This window comes from Pseudoliparis swirei, chromosome 6 (genome assembly GCF_029220125.1).
Source record: "Pseudoliparis swirei isolate HS2019 ecotype Mariana Trench chromosome 6, NWPU_hadal_v1, whole genome shotgun sequence".
In the NCBI taxonomy this organism is placed as follows: Eukaryota; Metazoa; Chordata; class Actinopteri; order Perciformes; family Liparidae; genus Pseudoliparis; species Pseudoliparis swirei.
This window is the reverse complement of record NC_079393.1, coordinates 1,957,564-1,981,079: the sequence shown is the minus strand read 5'-3', so window position 1 is coordinate 1,981,079 and position 23,516 is coordinate 1,957,564. Positions and strand designations below refer to the sequence as shown.

The 23,516-nt window shown below is 48.7% G+C and overlaps 1 protein-coding gene across 2 annotated transcripts in view; it reads left to right on the top strand.

Moving 5' to 3' along the window:
* The window catches only part of ptprz1a (protein tyrosine phosphatase receptor type Z1a), a 77,052-nt gene that overhangs the window by 4,684 nt on the left and 48,852 nt on the right, over positions 1–23,516 (top strand). For both annotated transcript variants that reach the window (XM_056415713.1, XM_056415712.1), the window contains exons 2-3: positions 15,043–15,105; positions 19,561–19,740. In XM_056415713.1, the coding sequence (XP_056271688.1) occupies positions 15,043–15,105; positions 19,561–19,740 (243 nt within the window). The remainder of the gene's footprint in view (positions 1–15,042; positions 15,106–19,560; positions 19,741–23,516) is intronic.

Sequence of the window (23,516 nt, the reverse complement as noted above, 5' to 3'; positions counted from 1 at the left end):
TGCCCCCCCCCCCCTCTTCCTCATCATCCACCCTTTTCTCTAATCCAGCTCCTCCTCTTGTTTCAAGGTGAGGGATGATGATTATTTTCTTTTTCTTCTTCTTTTAGCTAGCCAGCCATCTTGTTTCTGCTGGTATCTGCCTGGTGGTGCCCCCCCCCCCCCCTCGGTGCCCACCGGACACTGTAATGGATGACGGGGCAGATCCGGGTGGCCCACAAGCCCCTCTGAAAAGCAGTGGGGGGGGGGGGGCACTCACCATTGCGGTTGAGAACAAGTGGAGCCCCCGTGGAGTCGCTGGTGGAGAGCCATGTGACCCCCCCCCCCCCCCCCTGTGAGTGTGTGGTCCCTCCGGAGGTTCGATGGCCCTCGTTTCTCAACGACGATGAATAACGAAGAAGAAGAAAAAGGCCAACGTGCATTTATTTTCTAAAAGGCGTGGAGGACGAGGTCAAAGTCCTCTTCGCTTCTTTTCATTGGCCGGTGGGAGGGGGAGGGGCTAAGCAGGTGAAGGCGGGGTCGCGTTGGGCAGATGTTGCTGTGCACAAAGGGGACCGGAGGCCTCTTCAAGTGTTTACAGGACATTTACATTTCAGACATTAGTCTGATCCTCTTATCCAGATCAGCGTCCATCGAGGGCGGCGGGGGGGAGGAGCTTAAGCTCCTCGATCGGCGACGTTACAAACCGGAGGTCGAGCGCTCCAAGAGAGAAGAAGAGGAATGGGGAGCTTTCACAGCGGTGAGGACGACTGGAGAACAAGTGACAACCAAGATAAGGTCACGTGAAGGTCGTCAACGGAGGATATGTAAGACAAACAAAGTGTCTTCCTCTTTGACGTTCAACAGAAGGAGCGACTTTATGTTCCGAGCCGACAGGAAGTTAGATCATTTAAACAAATCTACTTTTGGTCAGTTTCACTATTACCCAAACACGTTGGTTCAGGTCAGAAGGTCACAAGGTCAGATCACATCTGTAGAGGTCAGACTCTCTCACGCTGAGCAGATGTTTCCCCCCAGAGGCACTCGCTCCGTCAGCTCCCAAAAGCAAACTGTCCTCCTTTTATTTTGAAAATACACTTTGGATTTAACAAGTGGACATGCTGCATTTCCAGTGAATACACCATTTTATTTTGAAAGGACACTGTGTGTGTGTCACCGATGGAAAGCAGCGTCAACCTATAAAACATGATGACCTCGTTGGTTCACTTGGTGACTCCAGCAGATGTGTGTCAAGGTCAGAGGAGGACACGGGGAGGACAATCCATCGTTTCCCCTGTGCCCCCCCCCCTCCCCTCCTCCTCCTGCTGCTAATTTAAATTAGGTCATTCCTCAAAATAGACCTGCACCCCCTCTGGCGCCGTGACAACGTGTCGCCTGCTAAGGAGCTGCTGACGAGCTGCTAACGAGTTGCTAACGAGCTGCTGGCGGGTTTCTACGCAGGTGAAACAAAAAATAATTTCAAAAGCAATTAGCGGCTCCTGCTGGGTCTCTGACACATCTGGAGGCCTTATGTTGCGTAACCTGACCTTGAGGAAATGGGACTGTCGCTTCAAATCTGTACGTGGCACGTGATTGGACGAAAACACTGGTCAATTAAACCACTAATTGAAGCCAGTTGGGAGCGCTCTTATTTTCAGATACAGCACACACACACCTAAGACCCGCCCCTAGCTGGCCCGAGCGAAGACGCGCTCTAGAGGTCGCTCAAGGTCGACCCCCGCCGTACTTTCCAGAGGTTTCGGAAACCAAAATGTTTTTTGAAATCCTAATTGGCTGCTGCCCCCGAATACACGTTTCCCAGAGTTCCCGGCGAGGTTTGACTGACGGTCGATCCGACCAATAGAAAAGCTGCAGCTGTGTGAGAAGCGCAGAGGTCAAGTCGGGCGTCGACGTCGTGAGTTTGAATCCCATTGTAGCTCTTTTCTAACAATTTAAGAATGACAATTATTTTATTTTTAGAATTGTTTGAATATTTGTCATTATTTCATTATTATATATATATATATATGTATATTTGTGTGTGTATGATAAAATAATGTTATATATGCTTGTACATGTGTTTACTCAGTGAAAAAATATACACATTATTACACACACAAAAGTAAAGATCTTTAGTCTCCAACATTTTTGTAATTTGCACATTCTAAAAAAGCAATGTTAAAATTAAAGTAAACCTTTTATCTCCTTCACTTCATATAGTGGATTAAAATGTGCATTAATTGACATTTTATTTAGCCATTTATTTGTGTGCTCCAACCTGCACCAGAATAAAAGCCATCAAGCTGTTTATATTCAGCGTGAAACATCTGTAAAATATCCAGAAAGAGTTTTTTTAATAGTTTGACACAATATTTCATGTTTTTCTTTTTATAATATAAAACGACTTTTTGTAAAATCACCCCCAACTTCCTTCAGGCTTATTTTCATAGAGCTGTTAAAATAGAGTTAAATTGAGTTCGGAGCGCCGGCATCGTGGAGCTTCTCGGCGTTTACCGACTTCCACTTCCCCCAGTTGGCAGCTCAGAAAGCCTACGCCACTTGAATGCATCGTTAGCTCTAAAAATGAACTCGACAAATAATCTTGAAGATATGTCGGGCTCACGTTAAGCCTGAAATGAATCAGTAAAAAAGTTGATCAAATAAGTAAGAGGCCTTTTAGACACACCCCCACACACACACACACTTCCTCCCTCATTGTCTTCGCTGCTGGCTCTCTCCGGCCTCCTTTCAGCCTCGTGTTTCATGAAGTCGTTCTGTTGTCGGAGCTTTTCTCCGGCCGCTGACAAACGGCTCCGTCACCGCGTGTTCCAGGACATCAGAAACACGGGGAAAACCAACGCTTCCCGCACTTTGGGGGGAATCTGTTGCAGAGGGGAAGCCGTTGGTATTCAGGAGCGTAACCTGTGGAGGGGTCGGTCCTCTACGGTGGCCCCCAGGGGACATCTCGGCTTCGGGTTTCTCTCGGCTGTCGAACTGGAAGAAGAGTTGTTAAAAAGGGTTAAAAGAGGCCGGAGACTTGGCTGTTGTTGTTGTTGTTGTTGTTGTTCATCACACGGAGGCTCTTATGCAAGAAACAACACAACAACAAGTGTTGTGTCCGTCAGGCATAACGTACTTAGTGTCGTCCAGTTGGGTTTGAGAGTAATAAAGATGAAATGATGAACTCTCGTCTTTGCAAGACTTTAAAAGTCCTGCAGCCCTTCAAGATATTCAAAGCTGCATTCTCTCTCCTGACCACCAGGGGGCGACTCCTCTGGTTGTATAGAAGTCTATATGAAATGAAAAACAGGGTATGCTTTAGGGGCGGGGCTACACAGTGATTGACAGGTCTACCTCACTCCTCGGTCCATATATGGTCACTTCCTGTTCACTGGAACCTCGGACCACCAGAACCTCAGACCACCAGAACCTCGGACCACCAGAACCTCGGACCACCAGAACCTCAGACCACCAGAACCTCGGACCACCAGAACCTGGACGCGTTGCCCTCTGAGTGATGAACATGAGCCACAAGCTGCAGCCGGGACCTGAAGTAAACACGAGGCTCTCGGGTCGTCGGAGCGTCTCGGTTTCCTTTAAATCTTCTTCCCGTAAACACGGCGCCCCGAGTGGAGCGCCGTGTTTACGGCCCGGTCGCCGTGACCGTGTTCTGGAGGCGGCTTGAGATGCAGCCGAGGCTGGCACACGGCGAGCGGTACCCAGCAGACATTCAGAGCCCGGTACCGGTCCGTGGGTCCTTTGGTACCGGGCCTTTGATACCGGTCCTTTGGTACCGGTCCGTGGGTCCTTTGGTACCAGTCTTTTGGTACCGGGCCTTTGATACCGGTCCTTTGGTACCGGTCCGTGGGTCCTTTGGTACCAATCTTTTGGTACCGGGCCTTTGGTACCGGGCCTTTGATACCGGTCCGTGGGTCCTTTGGTACCGGGCCTTTGGTACCGGTCCGTGGGTCCTTTGGTACCGGTCCGTGGGTCGTTTGGTATCGGTCCTTTGGTACCGGTCCGTGGGTCCGGACCACACAGAAATAAATTACATTTAATTGATTTTTTAAAGGTTAGAAAGATTTTTTTTATTTTGAGAAATGAGCCTCTTGGTACGTTTCAGACAAGGCGACCAGAAGTCAGTGAAAGCAGACTGGACTTAGAGAACACACTCAGGTGTCGTTGTCTCCCGTAGCTCCGCCCCTAAAGCGTCCCCTGCTTTATGGTCTGTAGACTCTGCAGACCATAAAGTATAAATGATGACATCATGCAAGAAGACTAGAAACTAGAGACTGAGACATAAACTCATATTTACAATGTTTACTGAGGGAAGACACCAAGAGAGAAGTAGAGTCACTATATCAGAATCAGAATCAGAAACAGTTTTATTGCCAGGAATGTTTACACAAACGAGGAATTTTTTTTGGTGGAAGGTGCAACATTTGGACATGACAAACAAACAACAATCAACACGACAGAAAGACAACAAATAATGTGAAAGTGTTTGGGTGTGTGCTTCAAGTGGTGTGTTTTAGTTAAAGTGCATGTTAAAGTGACGTGTGTGGAGGAGGGAAGAAGAAGGAGGAGGGAGGAGGAGGGAGGAGGAGGAAGAGGAAGGAGCGGGAAGAAGGAGGAGAGAGGAAGGTGGAAGAAGAGGTGGTAGTCCTGGGGGTGACAGTCAGTCAGTCCGGGTTCCATTGATGAGCCCGACCGCCGACGGGAAAAAACTTTTGGTGTGGCGGGTGGTCTTTGTCATGATAGACCCAGCCTCCTCCCCGAGGGGAGGGACTCGAACAGGAGTGTCCAGGGTGGGAGGGTCAGCGACAATCTTTCTGGCCCGCTTCAGTGACCTGGAAGTGAACAGGACCTGGAGGAAGGCAGATTGCAGCCGATAACCCTCTCGGCCGAGCGGATGATGCTCTGCAGCCTGCGCTTGTCTTTGGCTGTGGCTGCAGGGTGCCAGACGGTGATGGAGGAGCAGATGATGGACTCAACGATGGCCGTGTAGAATTGTACCATCATTCTCCCTGGCAGGTTGAATTTCCTCAGCTGCCTCAGGAAGAACATCCTCTGCTGGGCCTTCTTGGTGATGGAGCCGATGTTCAGCTCCCACTTGAGGTCCTGGGTGATGATGGAGCCCAGGAAGCGGAAGGACTCCACAGCGTCGGCGGAGTCACACAGGATGAGAGGGCGGGTGGGACTGCATTCCTCCTGAAATCCACAACCATCTCCACTGTCTTCAGGCGTTGAGCTCCAGGTTGTTCTGGCTGCACCAGGTCACCAGGTGGTCCGTCTCCCACCTGTTGGCGGTCTCGTCCCCACCAGAGATGAGTCCAATGAGGGTGGTGTCATCCGCGAACTTTAGGAGCTTGACGGACTGGTGACTGGAGGTGCAGCTGTTGGTGTACAGGGAGAACAGCAGAGGGAGAGAACACAGCCTTGGGGGGAACCCGTGCTGGTGGTCCGGGAGCCTGAGACGTGTTTCCCCAGCCTCACGTGCTGCTTCCTGTCGGTCAGGAAGTCTGTGATCCACCTGCAGGTGGAGTCGGGCACGTGCAGCTGGGAGAGCTTGTCCTGCAGCAGGGACGGGATGATTGTATTGAAAGCAGAGCTGAAGTCCACAAACAGGATCCTGGCGTAGGTTCCTGGGGAGTCCAGATGCTGGAGGATGTAGTGAAGGGCCATGTTGACTGCGTCGTCTACAGACCTGTTGGCTCTGTAGGCAAACTGCAGGGGGTCTAGGAGTGGGTCGGTGATGGTCTTGAGGTGTGACAGGACCAAGCGTTCAAAGGACTTCATGACCACAGAGGTCAGGGCGACGGGCCTGTAGTCATTGAGTCCTGTGATCTTGGGTTTTTTGGGGACGGGGATGATGGTGGAGACCTTGAAGCAGGCTGGAACGTGGCATGTCTCCAGGGAGGTGTTGAAGATGTCGGTGAACACCGGAGACAGCTGGTCAGCACAGTGCTTCAGGGTGGAGGGAGACGGAGTCCGGGCCCGCTGCTGGGTTCTGCTTTTTGAACAGCCTGTTGACGGCTCTCTCCAGGATGACGAGGGTCGTCGCTGAGTTGATGGAGGGTGCTCCAGAGGTGTGGGCCCCTGATGGGCTGGGGGAGGGTGGGCTGATGGTCTGTGGCTTGTTGATGGGGCTGTGGGGGATTGTCTCAGGACTGCTCCATTGTCTTTCAAAGCGGCAGTAGAACTCATTGAGCTCGTCTGCCAGAAGCACATTGTTCATGGAGTGGGGTGATTTGGGCTTGTAGTTGGTGATCTGCCTGAGCCCTCTCCAGACAGAAGCAGAGTCGTTTGCTGAGAGCTGCTGTTGCAGTTTCTCAGAGTACAGTCGTTTAGCATCTCTCACCGCCTTGCTAAACCTGTATTTGGACTCTGTGTACAGGTCCTTGTCCCCACTCCTGAATGCCTGGTCCTTCTGCAGTCTTAGCTTCCTGAGCTCCGCTGTGAACCAGGGTTTGTCGTTGTTATAACTCACCCTGGAGCTGGATGGAATACAGCTGTCCTCACAGAAGCTGATGTAGGAAGTTACAGCCTCTGTGTACTCATCCAGGCTGTTGGTAGCAGTCCTGAAGACATCCCAGTCAGTACAGTCCATGCACGCCCGTAGATCCTCCAGAGCCTCACTGGTCCACTTCTTGAACTTCCTCACCACAGGTTTGCAGAGCTTTAGTCTCTGCCTGTATGAGGAATCAGATGAACCATGACGTGGTCAGAGTTTCCCAGTGCAGCTCGAGGGACGGCGTGATAGGCCCTGCTGATTGTTGTGTAGCAGTGGTCCAGAATGCTCTTCTCTCTGGTAGGGCATTTAATTAACTGTCTATATTTAGGGAGTTCGTGGCTGAGGTTTCCTTTGTTAAAATCCCCGAGTACAATAACTAAAGAGTCCGGGAAGGTCCGCTCCACACACCGTATCTGTTCGGCGAGGGTCCGCTGTGCCTCGTGCACGTTTCCCTGCGGCGGCATGTAAACTCCGGCCAGGATGAATGAAGCGAACTCACGTGGGGAGTAGAAGTATAGACTTCTATACAACCAGAGGAGCCCCCTGGTGGTCAGGACAGAGAATGCAGCTTTAAGACATGAAGCATAGACTTCTATACAACCAGAGGAGCCCCCTGGTGGTCATTAGAGAGAATGCAGCTTTAACACATGAAGCATAGACTTCTATACAACCAGAGGAGCCCCCTGGTGGTCAGTAGAGAGAATGCAGCTTTAACACATGAAGCATAGACTTCTATACAACCAGAGGAGTCGCCCCTGGTGGTCAGTCGAGAGAATGCAGCTTTAACACATGAAGCATAGACTTCTATACAACCAGAGGAGCCCCCTGGTGGTCAGGAGAGAGAATGCAGCTTTAACACACTTACACACCGGCTTCACTTGGCAGAACCGGAGGTTGCCGCCTGAAGTAGAACCTCGGAAAACAACTTCTGCTTCCTCTGAAAATGCCGCCAACAGGACACGTCTGACACGAGAGGACACAACCTGCCCGTCCTTCAGCTCACAGGACGAAACCGACCCGGGGACCGGCAGAGCGTCTGGCTGGGGGCCACGCGGAGGCCCGCCGATGGAAACTAGACGGTCGGATCCATTCTTCCTCCGCCGTCCCCCGGCACGGATCATTTGTTCCCGACGACAGACACAGATCAAACACGAGTGCGTGAACACACGGAGCTGTCAGCGAGCCGTTCGGTCCGATCGCAGCTCAGTGCAGCGACGTTGGTGTCGGAGGACGGAGACCAGAGGCGACCGGTTAAAACCACGGCCACACACACACACACACACACAGGAGGGAGAGTCGACTGACAGGCGGCGGCCGGGTGCAGCCCGCTGGACTCTAGCCTGAGGAGTCCGGTTTTAGAAAGGGGGCCAGATGAAGAGGTGCGGGTGAGACTGGAAGGGAACGGTTTATGTACCTTTACTGGATATTTAGGTCCAGTCTGAACACGGTCGTACATGTATCTGTCAAACACTCATTGGGTTCTCCACGTAGAACCAGAATAGGACTCGAAAGGGACATTGAACAGTGAAGAGAATGGCGTTTGTTGTTGCGGTCACGACCCTCGTCAGCGGCTGGTTAATTAGCTACGTAACTAGCTCGTCCCTCTCCAGAGCGGTGGGGGGGGGGGCAGAGGGGGTGGACCCAAACCCTCTGTTCAGCTCACTCTCTGCGACCAGTGTAGCATTTAAGCATGGAGGGATTAGCAAACTAGCCAGTTGCCCACTACTTAGCTGACCAGCTAGGTAGCCAACTAGCCAGATGCCCACTACTTAGCTAACCAGCTAGGTAGCCAACTAGCCAGCTGTCCACTACTTAGCTAACTAGCTAGGTAGCCAACTAGCCAGCTGTCCACTACTAAGCTAACCAGCTAGGTATTCAACTAGCCAGATGTCCACCAGTGAGCTAACCAGATAGGTAGCCAACTAGCCAGCTGTTCACTAGTTAGCTAGCTGGTAATTCCACAACGTTTAAATCCTACACTAGTTGCAGAAAATGAGCCGAAAAAAAGCTTGTTTTAGTCGGTGAGTCTCTGTAAATCGGTTTAGTTAACTTGGACGTCAGAGTTCAAAATAGCAAACGTACACGAACAAAAATGTCCGCCTTCCCGACCGTCGTGCGACGATGGTTTGAATGAGAGTCCATTTTATTCTGTTTCATATGCACGGTTTTAATTTCTGACTTTTCAAGGGAATGGTTTGCCACGGTTGACGTCTCACTCTCGGGCAAACTTCAGTACGCTTTCCTTTTTTTGAAACACGTGTAAAATATGATATTCCTGCAGCGCCGGCTCGTACTTCCAGCTCAGCCGAGCTCCCGTGATGCGTTTCCCCGCCTTCATTCCTGGAGTGCACATAGGAAACCCTCCCCTCGGCTGCTTTCATGTTTGGTCCTCCTCCCGGGCCCGACGGACCCGGAGCTAGATAATCCACGGCTCTTGTTCTTTGCCATTTATAGTAAAAAGGGAAAGATGAGAGCGGCCGGTGGATGAGCGGAGCCTCTGCCCCCCCGAGGCCTCCGCTCGGCCGGCGAGTTCGGAGTTCTCCGCTGTGTCGACGCGCTTGAAGGGATGTTTTATTCGTGCGATGCCGGCGGCGCCGTGACGGGCCGCATGCCGGTGGTCCCGTAGTGGATTTCAGAGTTTTTATGGAGGTTCTGCTGTGTGTAAATCCAGCAGGAGCATGAATCACGGGGCTGCCTGAGCCTCACAAAGGTCGAGCTCCTGTTCCTCCTCAGATGCTGATTTTAAGGCAGTTTGAAGAGTTTTTTTAACCACAGAAAAATACAAACAAAGAGCTGCAGAAACGGTGAAGTTGAGCAAACGGGGTTTGAGGTGCGAAGACTCTTTGACGGACCGCGACGGGCCGATGAATCACAGTTTTCGAAGGTCTTTCAAGAAGTGGAGATGTTTGTCTCTTCTGCTTTATAGTCCAGTCGTCCAAGTGCTCTGCCGTGTCGGCGGTATCGTTGTATAAACTCTTTGTGTCAACAGAACTGAGCAGACCTGCACGGTACCACAGGCTGTATATAAGAAGTGGGCGTGGTCAGCCCGTTGGTTTGTGGAGGTTTGGAAGTCTTGAGTTCGGTGACTTTGCCGCTGGATTACGCAATGTTGTTGTTTTGCAATGAATCAGAGAAAGTGACCGTATCCAGACTGAGGGGGGAGGTCGTATACATCTCTGGTGTCGACCTGTCAATCACCTGGTAGCCCCGCCCCTAAAGCGGCCCCTGCTCTATGGTCTGTTTGACTCTACAGACCATAAAGTATAAATGATGACATCATGCTGTATAGAAGAAGACTTGAAACTAGAGGCTGAGACATAAACTCATGTTTACAATGTTTACTGAGGGAATACATCAAGAGAAGTAGTCACGATATAGACTTCTATACAATTGGAGGAGTCGCCCCCTGGTGGTCAGGAGAGAGAAGGCAGCTTAAACATGAAGCATAGACTTCTATACAACCAGAGGAGTCGCCCCCTGGTGGTCAGGAGACAGAAGGCAGCTTAAACATGAAGCATAGACTTCTATACAACCAGAGGAGTCGCCCCCTGGTGGTCAGGAGAGAGAAGGCAGCTTTAACATGAAGCAAAGACTTCTATACAACCAGAGGAGTGGCCCCCTGGTGGTCAGGAGAGAGAAGGCAGCTTTAACATGAAGCAAAGACGTTCCTCTGCTAAACCAAAGTAAACGCTCTCAATCCAAAGATGCGAGTGGTGCATCGGGGCTGGCAGCAGCTTCAGGGCTCATGTTGTGGCAGCAGCTCAGGCCTCAGAGGTGTAACAGCAGCCAGCTGTTCAGCCTCCCACTCACTGCTGCCGGCTGTATTTCTGCCCTGTGCTCAGTCTGCCAGGCTGGGACTGAGCGAAACTCCAACAAATGGTCACAACCCCAATTCTGAACGATCTACAGCGTTACCTAAGCTGCTTACAGCTTAGAGAATTGAATGGCTCAAAGATAGACTGTCAAATGTGAGATGTGTAGTGGAAGTATGTGTCCTTAAAGAGCCAACAGCATGATCCTTCTAAAGAAATACAAGCGCAGACTGTCCACAGATTAACCTGCCATCCCCTTCCAGTCTGAGCGGTTAGTATTACTCAAATCACCCCACTACCACCTCCTGGCATCAGGAGGGGGGGGGGGGGGCTGCGTTGTAGTGTGTATATATGGGCGGGGGGGTCGTTGTCACACATTCTGGCGTGGGCACCGGTTCTCACCCCCCGACTCTCCCAGGGCTCGGCTAATCCTCTTATTCAGCGTCCGGCTGGAGGCTGCCGGGCTCCCACAGGCCGGAGTTCTCTCTCTCCGCACAGACGCCGAGCGAGAGTTCCCCATACAACCTATTCTCCTCATTCACTCGTTTCCAGTGGAACATAATCACGTTACCCCCCCCCCCCCCCCCCCCCGCTCTCTGTACTCGACTTGAATTACCCCAGCCACCCAGCCCCTCTTCCCCTGCCCCACCACCACCGCCCATCTTCAATTCTTTCTCTCCGTTGGTCTTTCATCAGCTTTTCTCTCTCCGGCTCTTTCTTGCTCCGGGCTTTGCTGCTTTTCCTCTCTCCGAGTGCTTCTTTTTACTCACCAAGGATTCTCGATCAATACAACGGCTGAAAAACTAATAAAAAACGTGAATGTTTTGCTCATCGCTGCATCAGGAATATACTGATTTATCATTTTTAAAAAGCTTATCGGTGATTCAGATATAGACTAAACCTATCCACCAAAGGGTTAACTATTGAATAAATAGATATTATGAAATGAATAATTGCTCAAACATCTTTGAGATGCAGTTAGAGAAGCTGCTAGAGATGCCCTTAAAGATGCCCAGAGAGAAGCCCTTAGAGATGCTCTTAAAGGTGCCCTTAGGGGTGTCCATATATGTGCCCTTGAAGATGCCCCTATAGATACCCATATAGGTGCCCTTAGATATGCTCATAGAGATTACCATAGAGATGCTCTTAAAGGTTCCCTTAGAGGTGCCCATATAGATGTCCATATATATGCCCTTAGAGGTGCCCCTATAGGTGCCCATATAGGTGCCCATAGAGATGCCCTTAGAGGTACCCATATAGGTGCACTTAGAGATGCCCATATAGGTGCCCTTAGAGGTGCCCATATAGGTGCTCTTAAAGGTGCTCGGCAGATGTTTTCTTTGTAGTTCTGAAGGTCTCCGGCGGCACCGCTGCGTTGTGGCACGCAACCGACACCTGCAGCGCGTAGAGGACTCATCGAGGTGAAACTTGTGTTTTCATGTAAATCCTCAAACTGGGGTGTCTGTCATATTTCGTCGGCCGACAAAAAGTCGCCTGAAGCGTTCGGATAAGCAGAAACACACAAGTGTAGTGCAAAACACACACACACACACAGACACACACATGATGTACCATTCAGGGAGCCGGCAGGTGTTTCGTGTCAGCGCTCCTGTTTACACCGTCTGGTTTCCATTTCCACCTCCACAGCTTCCTGTCCGCCTTCGGCCCACCTGCCCGATGAGCACTCCCAACGCCAGTCAGTGAAACATCGATTTATGGATTGGGGTAACGCAAAAAACAATCATGAGAACGAAGGTGTCCATTAAACCCTTAACGTTCTGAATGTTGTGTAGCCGACCAGAAGTCGGGTTCCTTGGAGAACCTTTGGTAGATGATTAACATCCCCCCTCCCCCCATCGCGTGGAAAGCCGCTTCTTGTTACTTGAACTCATCACCTCTGAACCCTTGAAACTAGAGGTCGCGACCCCGCCGCGGTCCGAGTGTCAGGGAGACGCGGCTGAACAACCACAACACGCCACTTCTTTATCTTGCTTTCCCCTTGTTGAAGGGAACGAGCTGCAGCTGGAATGTGTGAATCCCATCCCGGCTCTATGTATGGTCATGAGGTGGTTCAAGGCCTCATCGGGGGGTTCAGATCCCGGTCTAGAGTCGTCTCTGCTGGATTTCAACCCTCTATTAGATTAAAGGGATTAAAGTTCTCTGCACTTAGGGAAGTTCCACCAGACAAGAAGAATACGACTTTACTTTCTACTCCTATTTGTATCTCAATGGATTCCCACAAACACAGGAAACTCATTTTATTTAATGACATCTTCCTCTCTGTGAATCCAGTTCAGAGCCGTTCTGGATCTTTGGACCATGTCCCGGGTTCAAAGTCCATCTGTGAAATCCACCCTGCAGGAAGTCTTAAACCCAAACGATCTCCTCTTTACTCATAAAGATGTAATCTAATGCAGCTACTCTGGTCTTAAAGCCTCCGATTACTGGCCTCCTCGAGAAGGTCTTCCTGTATGGAGGTCTTCCTTCCTGTGATGAGGTCTTCCTGTATGGAGGTCTTCCTGTAAGAAGGTTTTCCTTCCTGTATGGAGGTCTCCCTGTATGGAGGTCTTCCTGTATGGAGGTCTTCCTGTATGAAAGTCTTCCTTCCTGTATGGAGGTCTTCCTGTATGAAAGTCTTCCTTCCTGTATGGAGGTCTCCCTGTATGGAGGTCTCCCTGTATGGAGGTCTTCCTGTATGGAGGTCTCCCTGTATGGAGGTCTTCCTGTATGAAAGTCTTCCTTCCTGTATGGAGGTCTTCCTGTATGAAAGTCTTCCTTCCTGTATGGAGGTCTTCCTGTATGAAAGTCTTCCTTCCTGTATGGAGGTCTTCCTGTATGGAGGTCTCCCTGTATGGAGGTCTCCCTGTATGGAGGTCTCCCTGTATGGAGGTCTTCCTGTATGGAGGTCTCCCTGTATGGAGGTCTTCCTGTATGGAGGTCTTCCTGTATGGAGGTCTTCCTGTATGAAAGTCTTCCTTCCTGTATGGAGGTCTTCCTGTATGAAAGTATTCCTTCCTGTATGGAGGTCTTCCTGTATGAAAGTCTTCCTTCCTGTATGGATGTCTTCCTGTATGAAAGTCTTCCTTCCTGTATGGAGGTCTTCCTGTATGAAAGTCTTCCTTCCTGTATGGAGGTCTCCCTGTATGGAGGTCTTCCTGTATGGAGGTCTCCCTGTATGGAGGTCTTCCTGTATGGAGGTCTCCCTGTATGGAGGTCTTGCTGTATGAAAGTCTTCCTTCTTGTATGGAGGTCTTCCTGTATGAAAGTCTTCCTTCCTGTATGGAGGTCTTCCTGTATGGAGGTCTCCCTGTATGGAGGTCTTCCTGTCTGGAGGTCTTCCTGTATGGAGGTCTTCCTGTATGGAGGTCTCCCTGTATGGAGGTCTCCCTGTATGGAGGTCTTCCTGTATGGAGGTCTTCCTGTATGGAGGTCTCCCTGTATGGAGGTCTTCCTGTATGGAGGTCTTCCTGTGAGGGTGCTGCCCTGTAGGCGACCTCTTGCCTCTGCAGACTGTCACACGTGTAATCCTGGATTAGACCGCTATCACCCGGAGCTCAGGGGGAATGAACACCACCCAGCAGGAGACCGCGTCTCCTAATGGACCCACCAGACCGCCAACCGGTCGGGTCAGGACATGTAATCTCTGACCACCAAGAGGGACGTCTTGGTTTGAAGAACAACTTTAGTGGACCGCCTGTTGGTTGGTGGAGGTTTATATGATGGACTTCTTCTGGGACTGGAGCACGTGAGCCGGTCTGGTATCGGGGCAGGAAGTAGAACCCTGAAGCAGTCCCGACGGCACAGATTATAAATGCCATCAAGTGTTTCCTGTGTGACTGCTTGTGAACAGGCACCTCATCGGGCACCTTGCATTTCCTCTTCGTGTCATGTGAAGCCGGCTCTGTGTTTCCCGGCCGGGGCCCCGCGGCACTCTGTTATGGTAACGAGGTGTGGTTCTCTAACCCCCACCCCCCCACCCGTTGACTCCACTTCATTAATGTGACGGATGTTAATGACTCGCCCCCTGACACCGTCTCATTATATACGTGACGGAGAGCCGGAGTGGGCCTGGTTAGTCTGCAAGGGCGAGGGGAAGGTCGTACGGGGGGGGGGGTAGTGTGTGGGGGGGGTTGGGTGCTCATGAGACACCGGCCGGGTTGACTGGAAACCAGGCATCTGTGTTTAACTTTGGGATGTTTGGCCGTTTTGAAGAAGAAAATATACAAATGTGGCCAAAAAAAGGTGAACCCTGCATGTGGTGACAGGTCGAGTACATCAGGCAAAGTAAAGATGCCCCTGAAGGTCCCCTTAGAGATGCCTTTAAAGGTGCCCTTAGAGATGCCCTAAAGGTCCCCTTAGATATGCCCTGAAGGTCCCCTTAAAGGTGCCCTTAGAGATGCCCTTAGCTTGTAGAGATGCCCTTAGAGGTAATTCTAGAGATGGTTTTAAAGGTGCCCTAGAGATGGCCTTTAAGATGCCCTTAAAGGTGCCCTTAGAGATGCCCTAAAGGTCCCCTTAGAGATGCCCTTCAAAATGCCCTAAGTCTGTAGAGATGCCCTTAGAGGTAATTCTAGAGATGGTCTCAAAGGTGCCCCTAGAGATGCCCTGCATATATTTCCAGCAGTAAACAGGTTATACATGTAGATAAACAGGCAGCATGATCTGTTGTTAATGCGTATGAATGACTCTCCCTCTCTATCTCTCTCTCTCTCTCTCTGTATCTCCCTCTCCCTCTCACAGCTGGAGGATACTCCTACAGGAATCAACGCAAGTTCTCAGAGGACATCGACTGGTCGTACGCGGGTGAGTCATGAGATCAAAGGCTCCGTGTTGTGTGTCGCCGCCCTGCTGAGTGACATCATTCACCTATTCATACACTGAGGGGAGGAGCTAACATCTATACACTGAGGGGAGGAGCTAACATTCATACACTGAGGGGAGGAGCTAATGTTCATACACTGAGGGGAGGAGCTAATGTTCATACACTGAGGGGAAGAGCTAATGTTCATACACTGCGGGGAGGAGCTAACGTTCATACACAGAGGGGAGGAGCTAACGTTCATACACCGCAGAACATCTACACCAGACATGTATAAACTTCCAAAGTTACCAAAGCGGTTGCATCTCTCACTGATATTTATTCAACGAGGAGCTGTTTTATTGACATGTGTAATTGTAACTTCATGCGCTGAAAGGTACTCCTCTTTTAAAGTAGAAAGTAACTGAAAGGTGGAGAGCGGCTTCATCGTGATGGAGTGGAGGACCAATCGTCTTTGAGACCTTCAACGAGTCTCAAAGTCTCAAAGTGTGATTCAGTTTCCCGTGTTTGATGGTTTTAAATGACATAAAAGATGTTTATTGCCTCTCCGGTGACCAGTGCAGTCGGATCAAATGTTTTTCACTCAATAGAAAGAATATAGACAATATAAAAAGACATATAGCATATAAAACCATAAATATAAGTAACAAACTTTATTAGTTATTAGCTTGTTTCTTTCTTTTTAAATTGACATCTTAAAAGAACAGTCTAATATTAAAAATGTGCTTTAGTGACGGACATCGATCTCGAGTACGGACCTGGAGTCAGGGGGGCGTGGTTAGCCTAGCTTAGCATAGAGACTGGAAGCGGGTGGGAACAGCTAGCCTGGCCGCGCCTCTCTTTCCTGTCTATAACCACGTGGACCAAAAAACACGTCAGGGGAAATTTACCCTTCAGGCTTTTATAACCTTTTTATCACCATTTATTTATCATAATATTCCAACCACAGCTTGTTATGGTCTCTAAACACTAAGTACTGATGTCGTCTCTCCAGTCACATGCTAATGCCCCCCTGACCCGGAGGCCCGGCGGACCTGGTTCTGGCGCTCTTTGTCCTCCGGTGGAAGAAGCTCTAAGCGGCCAATCGGAGCGCGGTCTGAGAGTCACGTGACCTCCTGGCACACCTGTGAACAGACGTTCAGGTTGTGGGAAATAAATAAATAAACGATATTCAACAGGAGTGGAATCGGCTTCTCGGAGCTGCAGGATGATTGTTGGTTTTGAATAACGACGACGACGCCAACATTTCACTGACGGTCGTCATACCCCGTAATTTAGAAACCGGTTTCAATGAAGCAAATGATAATAATCCCGCTGCACCTTCACCTGTGGGCTCGATCAGAGGCGGAGTGACGGAGGAACTTCATTGTTTCCTTTTGAGAAACGATTAACGATTTTAATGTTGACAATAGCGACATGTTGACTTGTTTTAGGATTTCATGTTACGATATCACCACACACCATTAGCTTCATGTGTTGAAGCTGCATTCTCTCTCCTGACCACCAGGGGGCGACTCCTCTGGTTGTATAGAAGTCTATGCTTCATGTGTTGAAGCTGCATTCTCTCTATTGACCACCAGGGGGCGACTGGTTGGATGAGAGACTCGTAGACTGGTGGACTGGTGGACTGGTAGACTGGTGGACTGGTAGACTGGTAGACTGGTGGACTGGTGGACTGGTGGACTGGTGGACTGGTGGACTGGTGGACTGGTGGACTGGTGGACTGGTGGACTAGTTGACTGGTGGACTGGTGGACTGGTGGACTGGTAGACTGGTAGACTGGTGGACTGGTAGACTGGTAGACTGGTGGACTGGTTGACTGGTAGACTGGTAGACTGGTAGACTGGTGGACTGGTGGACTGGTAGACTGGTAGACTGGTAGACTGGTGGACTGGTTGACTGGTAGACTGGTAGACTGGTAGACTGGTGGACTGGTAGACTGGTAGACTGGTGGACTGGTTGACTGGTAGACTGGTAGACTGGTGGACTGGTAGACTGGTGGACTGGTGGACTGCCTCCCTGAGCAGATGTGCACCGGTCCACTGCTGACCGGAGGGCACGATGTCACATGCTGCTCGGATTAATTTGGCCATAAAAGTGGAACTAGGAGCTCGAGGCTGTAGATCAGGACGACAAGAATACGAGCTGCTGGACACACACACACACACACACACACACACACACACACCCACACACACACACACACCTCTGGGAGGGTCATTTGTATTCCTGGCTGTATTTCTGTCGTCCCTCACGCCGCCGTGTTCTTTGTGTTCGAGAGCAGAGAGGAAACCTGAAGCCGGACTCGTCTGCTGGAACATTAAATATTGATTGATTGATTGATTGATTGATATATTTATTTGTCGTTTGCCAGAGTACAGGTACAAAAGCATCGAAATTACAAGAAAGGGTGGATGAAAGATTACAGCATAACATGAGGGAAGAAGGCGAGAAAAAACACCAACCCCCCGACTATGCCCCGAGAGGGGTACAGTGTGGGAGCAGGAAAAAAACACCTTAGCACATAAGCACATACATTTTAGACATGACTTGCAACGAGTAGGAAGGGGGGAGGGGAGGTAAGCCAACAACTGGGTGATCTAAGCCCATCCATTGGGGGCAGAAGGTAACCAGCACCGACAAGCAGCCAGCCGGTCCGGCGCCATCACAGCAGCGCCAGCCACAGCCCCGTCCGGTCACACTGGGGGTAAAAAGCAGGCGAAGGCGTGGGATGGGGGGAGGGGGGTAGTGAATCCAATCAGTATTATTGAAAGTTCGTGTGTGCGTGTTCTGGTATGTCGTCCTCCCCCAGGCCACAACAGACAGAGTTCTCAGTCCGCAAGATGGTCGTTGCCATGGAGATAGCCTTGAAAGGTCCTGGGAGAAAACAACCACAGGTGTCTGTGGATCGGGGGAAGGGAATGAGAGAGGTTCTCACTTCAGCGATCTTCAGGGGAGTTGTTGTTCCAGTAACGGCCTTGGCCAAGGCCCGTTCTGGTTGAGGGAGCCGAAAGCAGATAAGATTGGGATTGTTTGGTCTTTCAGCAGCTACATCCAATTTGCGCACCTACTATTCCACCACTTTCCTCCCATTTTTCAAATCGATCCAATTTCGTCGGGCAGCCTTAGGGGGCTTTTAACGGCTGTCACCGTTTCCTTAATTTTCCGATAAACCAGGGCAACGCCAAATCCAAACAGCAGAAATCCTGTAATCATAGTTCGAATAGGTAGATGTCATCTCGTCCTCCACGGAAAGGGCTGCTAGGCACACGACACGTCCATCGTGTAACCAGCTGCAACGTCCCGGCAGGACGGGCAGGTTCCCCCGAACCCAAGCTTCTCGTCGAGAAGACGGTGTCAATTGCGTTGAGAGACCAGTTGATCAGATGATCAGTTGATCGGTCCATGGTTTTTAGTTCGAAGAGCGATGAGGAGAGAGTCTCTCAAGTATAAAACAAGACAAGACATGACGAGAGAAGCCAAGCAGGGAAGGGAAGGTCATGGGGAGGAGAGGGAGAGAAAATGAGACCGCCTTCGAAGAGAGCCAAAGGAGGTGATAATGTTGACCTTTGACCTCGTGAGAACTGGGAGAGACGGAAACCCGTGAGAGCCGATCCCGGAAGAGCAGCTGGAGGCCATTAGCTCGTTAGCTCAGCGCTAGCACGTTTGTTAGCGGCCACCATCTTTGTTCAGACGTCTTTTTAAAAGAGATATTGTCCTTCAAATAAAATACTCTACCACACGGCAACATACGGAACATCTCCATCCAAAACACGACTCCTAGCGCTCGCCGGGCCAGTAGGTGGCGATTAATGCTCCGTCGTTATGCTAACGTCAGCGCTACGTTAAATACTGTCGAAGAAGAAGACTCCTGAGCATGCTCAGTGAGCTTTATTATCGTAAACGATGGCAAAGAGGTGGACTCAAAGCTGCACACGTGTTGAAGGTTAAAGGTGAGGTGGTCATCCGACCGAGCCGCGCGAACGACAACAACGCGACGGGCCGCCATCTTTGTTACGCAAGAGGAATTAATCGTCCTTCTCTTAAAACTTTTTCGGCGAGTACGACACAACTTTTTAATTTTTCGTTCACTTCAGGTTTCCTTCTTGCTCTTAAATAGAAAAAATAATTTAACTTTACTCAACAACCTCAACACAAGGTCAAAGGTCACGAAAGGTACAAAACTAAAACTCTTGACTGTACAAAGAAACGTCAGTGAATTATTTTGGGCGGTTACTGTGTAATAAATGAAACTGCTGATGTTATCTGGCATCTGAGTCCGGTTCTGTCGTTCCGCTCACGAAGCTTTTCTCCAACATGTGAGATTTGATTTAAACTTTTTATTTGAGAAAAGCTTCTTCAATCCTTCATCCTCCAGGTCCGATGCTCCCACCTGGACTTCATCTGAGCGCTGGTTTCTTTGTTCTCTGGTCCTCCAGGAACCCTGAACCAGGACAACTGGGCCAAGAAGTTCCCGTCCTGCAGCAACGCCAAGCAGTCGCCCATCGACATCCAGGAGGACCTGGCGCCGGCCAAGCTGCAGTACCAGGACCTGACCTTCGAGGGCTGGGAGAGTCCCACGAGCGGCAGGACCACCATCAAGAACGACGGCAAGACCGGTAAGACGGCCAGAACCGGATCAGGGTCCTGGATCAGGGTCCTGGATCAGGGTCCTGGATCAGGGTCCTGGATCAGGGTCAAGGATCAGGGTCCCGGATCAAGGTCCCGGATCAACGTTCCTGGATCAAGGTCCTGGATCAAGGTCCTGGATCAGGGTCACGGATCAGGGTCCCGGATCAAGGTCCTGGTTCAAGGTCCTGGATCAGGGTCAAGGATCAAGGTCCCGGATCAGGTTCCTGGATCAGGGTCTTGGATCAGGGTCTTGGATCAGGGTCAAGGTTCAGGGTCCTGGATCAAGGTCCTGGATCAAGGTCCTGGTTCAGGGTCCTGGATCAGGGTCCTGGATCAGATCCAGACTAGAAAATAATTTCAACCGCTCGGAAGTCAGGAAACCATCAAAAGTTCCAAATCTCATTTAATGTCGTCTGTCACGTTTTTTTCTTCAATAATTAAACTAATAAGTAAATCAAATCTTGTATTTTTATTAATTAAAAATATATATATATATATAATATATCTAATATCTATTTTATATTCATGTGAAAACAAATGGATTTTATTCAAGTTTCTCACCAAAAATTACATTTTACTAGATTTCATGAACTCATCACGATCAACCTGAATGTAGCGTTCAGATTATTATTTTTTATCAACCCGTTTCAGGCTTGAAGATAATAAATAAAATGAATCGTTCACATTAACAAAATAAAAGTGTATAAATAAAGTGACGCTTAAATCCTGATTAAAGTTCTCTTAGTTCTAATAACGTTTCACGTCCCTTGAACGCATCTCAGTCTGTTTCTAACGCGGTTAACATGAAGCAGGCGTTTAGTTCCTGTCTCCTTCCTCCCTGAAGGACACTCGTGTGTCTCCTTCATCGAGGATTCAGTGACCAGAGAGAGGAAGTGTATAAAGGGGACACACAATAGCCCACACGGTGCATTCAAGGTACATTGTTCAGTGAAATTGTAGACGAGGTCGGAGAAGAAGAAGCTCCACACGGAACAGAAACATATTGTTTTATAATATATCATTTTGTATTCTTATTTATATTGTTTTATATATATTGTTTTTTATTATTAAATTAAATATATATACAGTATATGGGGGGGGGAGGGGGGTCAGACATTTCAACAGCAGGGAATCAGCGCCGCAGTTGAGTCAATATCAGCCTCAAGGTCAAAGGAAACAGTAGACCAAATAAACACAGAGGACGAGGAAGAGGACGACAAAGAGGAAGAGGATGACAAAGAGGACGAGGACGACAAAGAGGAAGAGGATGACAAAGAGGACGAGGACGACAAAGAGGAAGAGGACGACGAAGGGGACGAAGAAGAGGACGACAAAGAGGAAGAGGATGACAAAGAGGAAGAGGATGACGAAGAGGACGACGAAGAGGAAGAGGACGACAAAGAGGAAGAGGACGACGATGAGGAGGACGACAAAGAGGACGACAAAGAGGACGAGGACGATGAAGAGGACGATGAAGAGGAAGAGGACGATGAAGAGGAAGAGGACGACAAAGAGGAAGAGGACGACGATGAGGAGGACGCAGATCAAAGGAGAGAATAAAGAAGCAGCGGTGGACGAGCCTGTGAGAACGGAGGCAGAGAGGAGGAAGAGGAGGAACTGAATGTCTCCACACCTGAAGAAGGTCTTCCTGTTGCTCAGAGTTTAAAAGTAATCCTTTTAAATCTAAGTAACTGAATCTGGGCTCCATAGAGCGTCATGAGATGATCATATGAAGGTTTCCTTTCACTTCAAACTTCACGATACAAACGTACATGTTATGTGCAAATCTGGAAAAAAACGGATTGTGCAAAAATATTAAAATATTGGTTTCTAATATATAATTTAGCATTTTATTCTTATGTATATATTTTTTTATTTAATTTAGTTTTATATATTTATATTCTTTTTTTATTTACTCTTAATTTTGTATTATTATTAAGCTATTTCATTCTTTCTAATTTCTTTATATATTCTTTATTTTGATTTGTATATATTTATAAAATTAAAAATGAAATAAAGTCCAAATGTACTGTTTATATATATTCTTTTAATTTATTTTACATTTTATAAATATATAATTTTAAATAAATAAAAAAAGAAGATGTATTCAAATGTAAAAATATTTATAAGCACATTAAAAATAATTTAATACATATATATATATATATTGTACAAACATTTATTCTTTATTTTTTTAATCTTAATTCTTGATTTCTGATTGTAAATTGTGTTTTTGTATTCTTAATTGTCTAAGTATGTGTCGCCTTAAAGCAACACTATGTAACAATTGTACCTTAAAATAACAGCTTGAAAAAAATTGTGCCACTACAATGACTTTTAATATGGTGATTTGCGGCTCCGCCATCGGGGATCTGTGGGGAAATAACTCCGCTATGTAGGATTCTGGAGCCGCCCGCTCCGGGGCGGATGTACTTCCACCTGCTTTCTGGCAGTGATTACGCAATGTCATATCGTGCCAGTCCACGCTCGCAGCTCCAGTATAAGGGTAGCTTTTTTATGTAGCTCTTTGGTGTTGTCAACAATATTGTATTCGATCACACATACTCCACATTCAAAGATTTAGAAAACAACGTATATAGGCTGAAAACGGGATCGGTATTTCATCTAAACTAAATGTTGTCATTCTTTTGGTTATATTGTTTCATTCGCCCTTAGCAACTCAATCAAGGGGAAAAGGTACAATATGCTAAAAAAAAGAAAAGGGAATGGGCGGATCTGCGAGTTCTGGTGTTAACTCTCTGCTCAAATGGTCGTAAAAGAAAAACACACAGTCGATATGCGGAAACCCAAATGTTATTATATTAAATCAAATTCAATGCATCTGAAGCCCCCAAAATGAACACATACACTACAAACAATCAAACCCACTCAAAACGAAGTATAATCCCCGGATCCCGACAGTCCCCAAAGTCTTTGCAGTCCCCCAAAACAAAAGTAAATGACTGCACACGCACACCCACCCCCCCTCCCCCCAAAAGCCGGCAAACAGCTGACCGACCAGGCAGAGACGTGGCGAGGCGCCGCGTTCAATCCCCGCCTCCTTCACCCTAGTCCGGTAGGTGCTGGCCCAGTTCAGTGTTCCTGCGCAGTCTTCGTATTAGCAGGGCTCTCAAGTTTTGAAGACAGGCAAGAGTCACATTTCCATCAGCATGTTTGGAGCCTGTCAGCGCGCTCCAAACAAAAGAAAACTCGCGTCACCTCCCCCTCGTCACCTTTTATAACCCGTGACACGTACAAATAATAACTATAATTATAATTATAATACAGGACAACACATGATCCCAACTCAATACAAGTGTATGCAAGGCTGCATCTATCGTAACTGGGTATTTACGACACTGAAGTAAACGTTAAATACCTCAAAAACTGAAGGGGGCGCTAAAAGGGAAAAACTACATAATGGGGCTTTAAAGTGCCTCGAGCTTCAGGGATCAGAGAGTCGTGTTTTATCTGCTCTGAACACGGGAGCTGCACTCGCTCTGTGACGCCCGTCACGGGATTATTACAGGAGATGAAAGGACCGAGCTCCACCTCCATCCCCACCTCATCGCTCCATCAAAGGGAGTTTCGTGGAACCATTGTCTGGCGTTGGTGGAACCATTGTCTGACGTTGGTGGAACCTTTGTCTGGCGTTGGTGGCGTTTGTTCTCCTGTACATTTATTATCCGTTATTTAAATTATAGTTCAGGCTTCAAAACTTCATTTGCACATTTTCACCAGAAGTTCGTCTATAAACGACCAT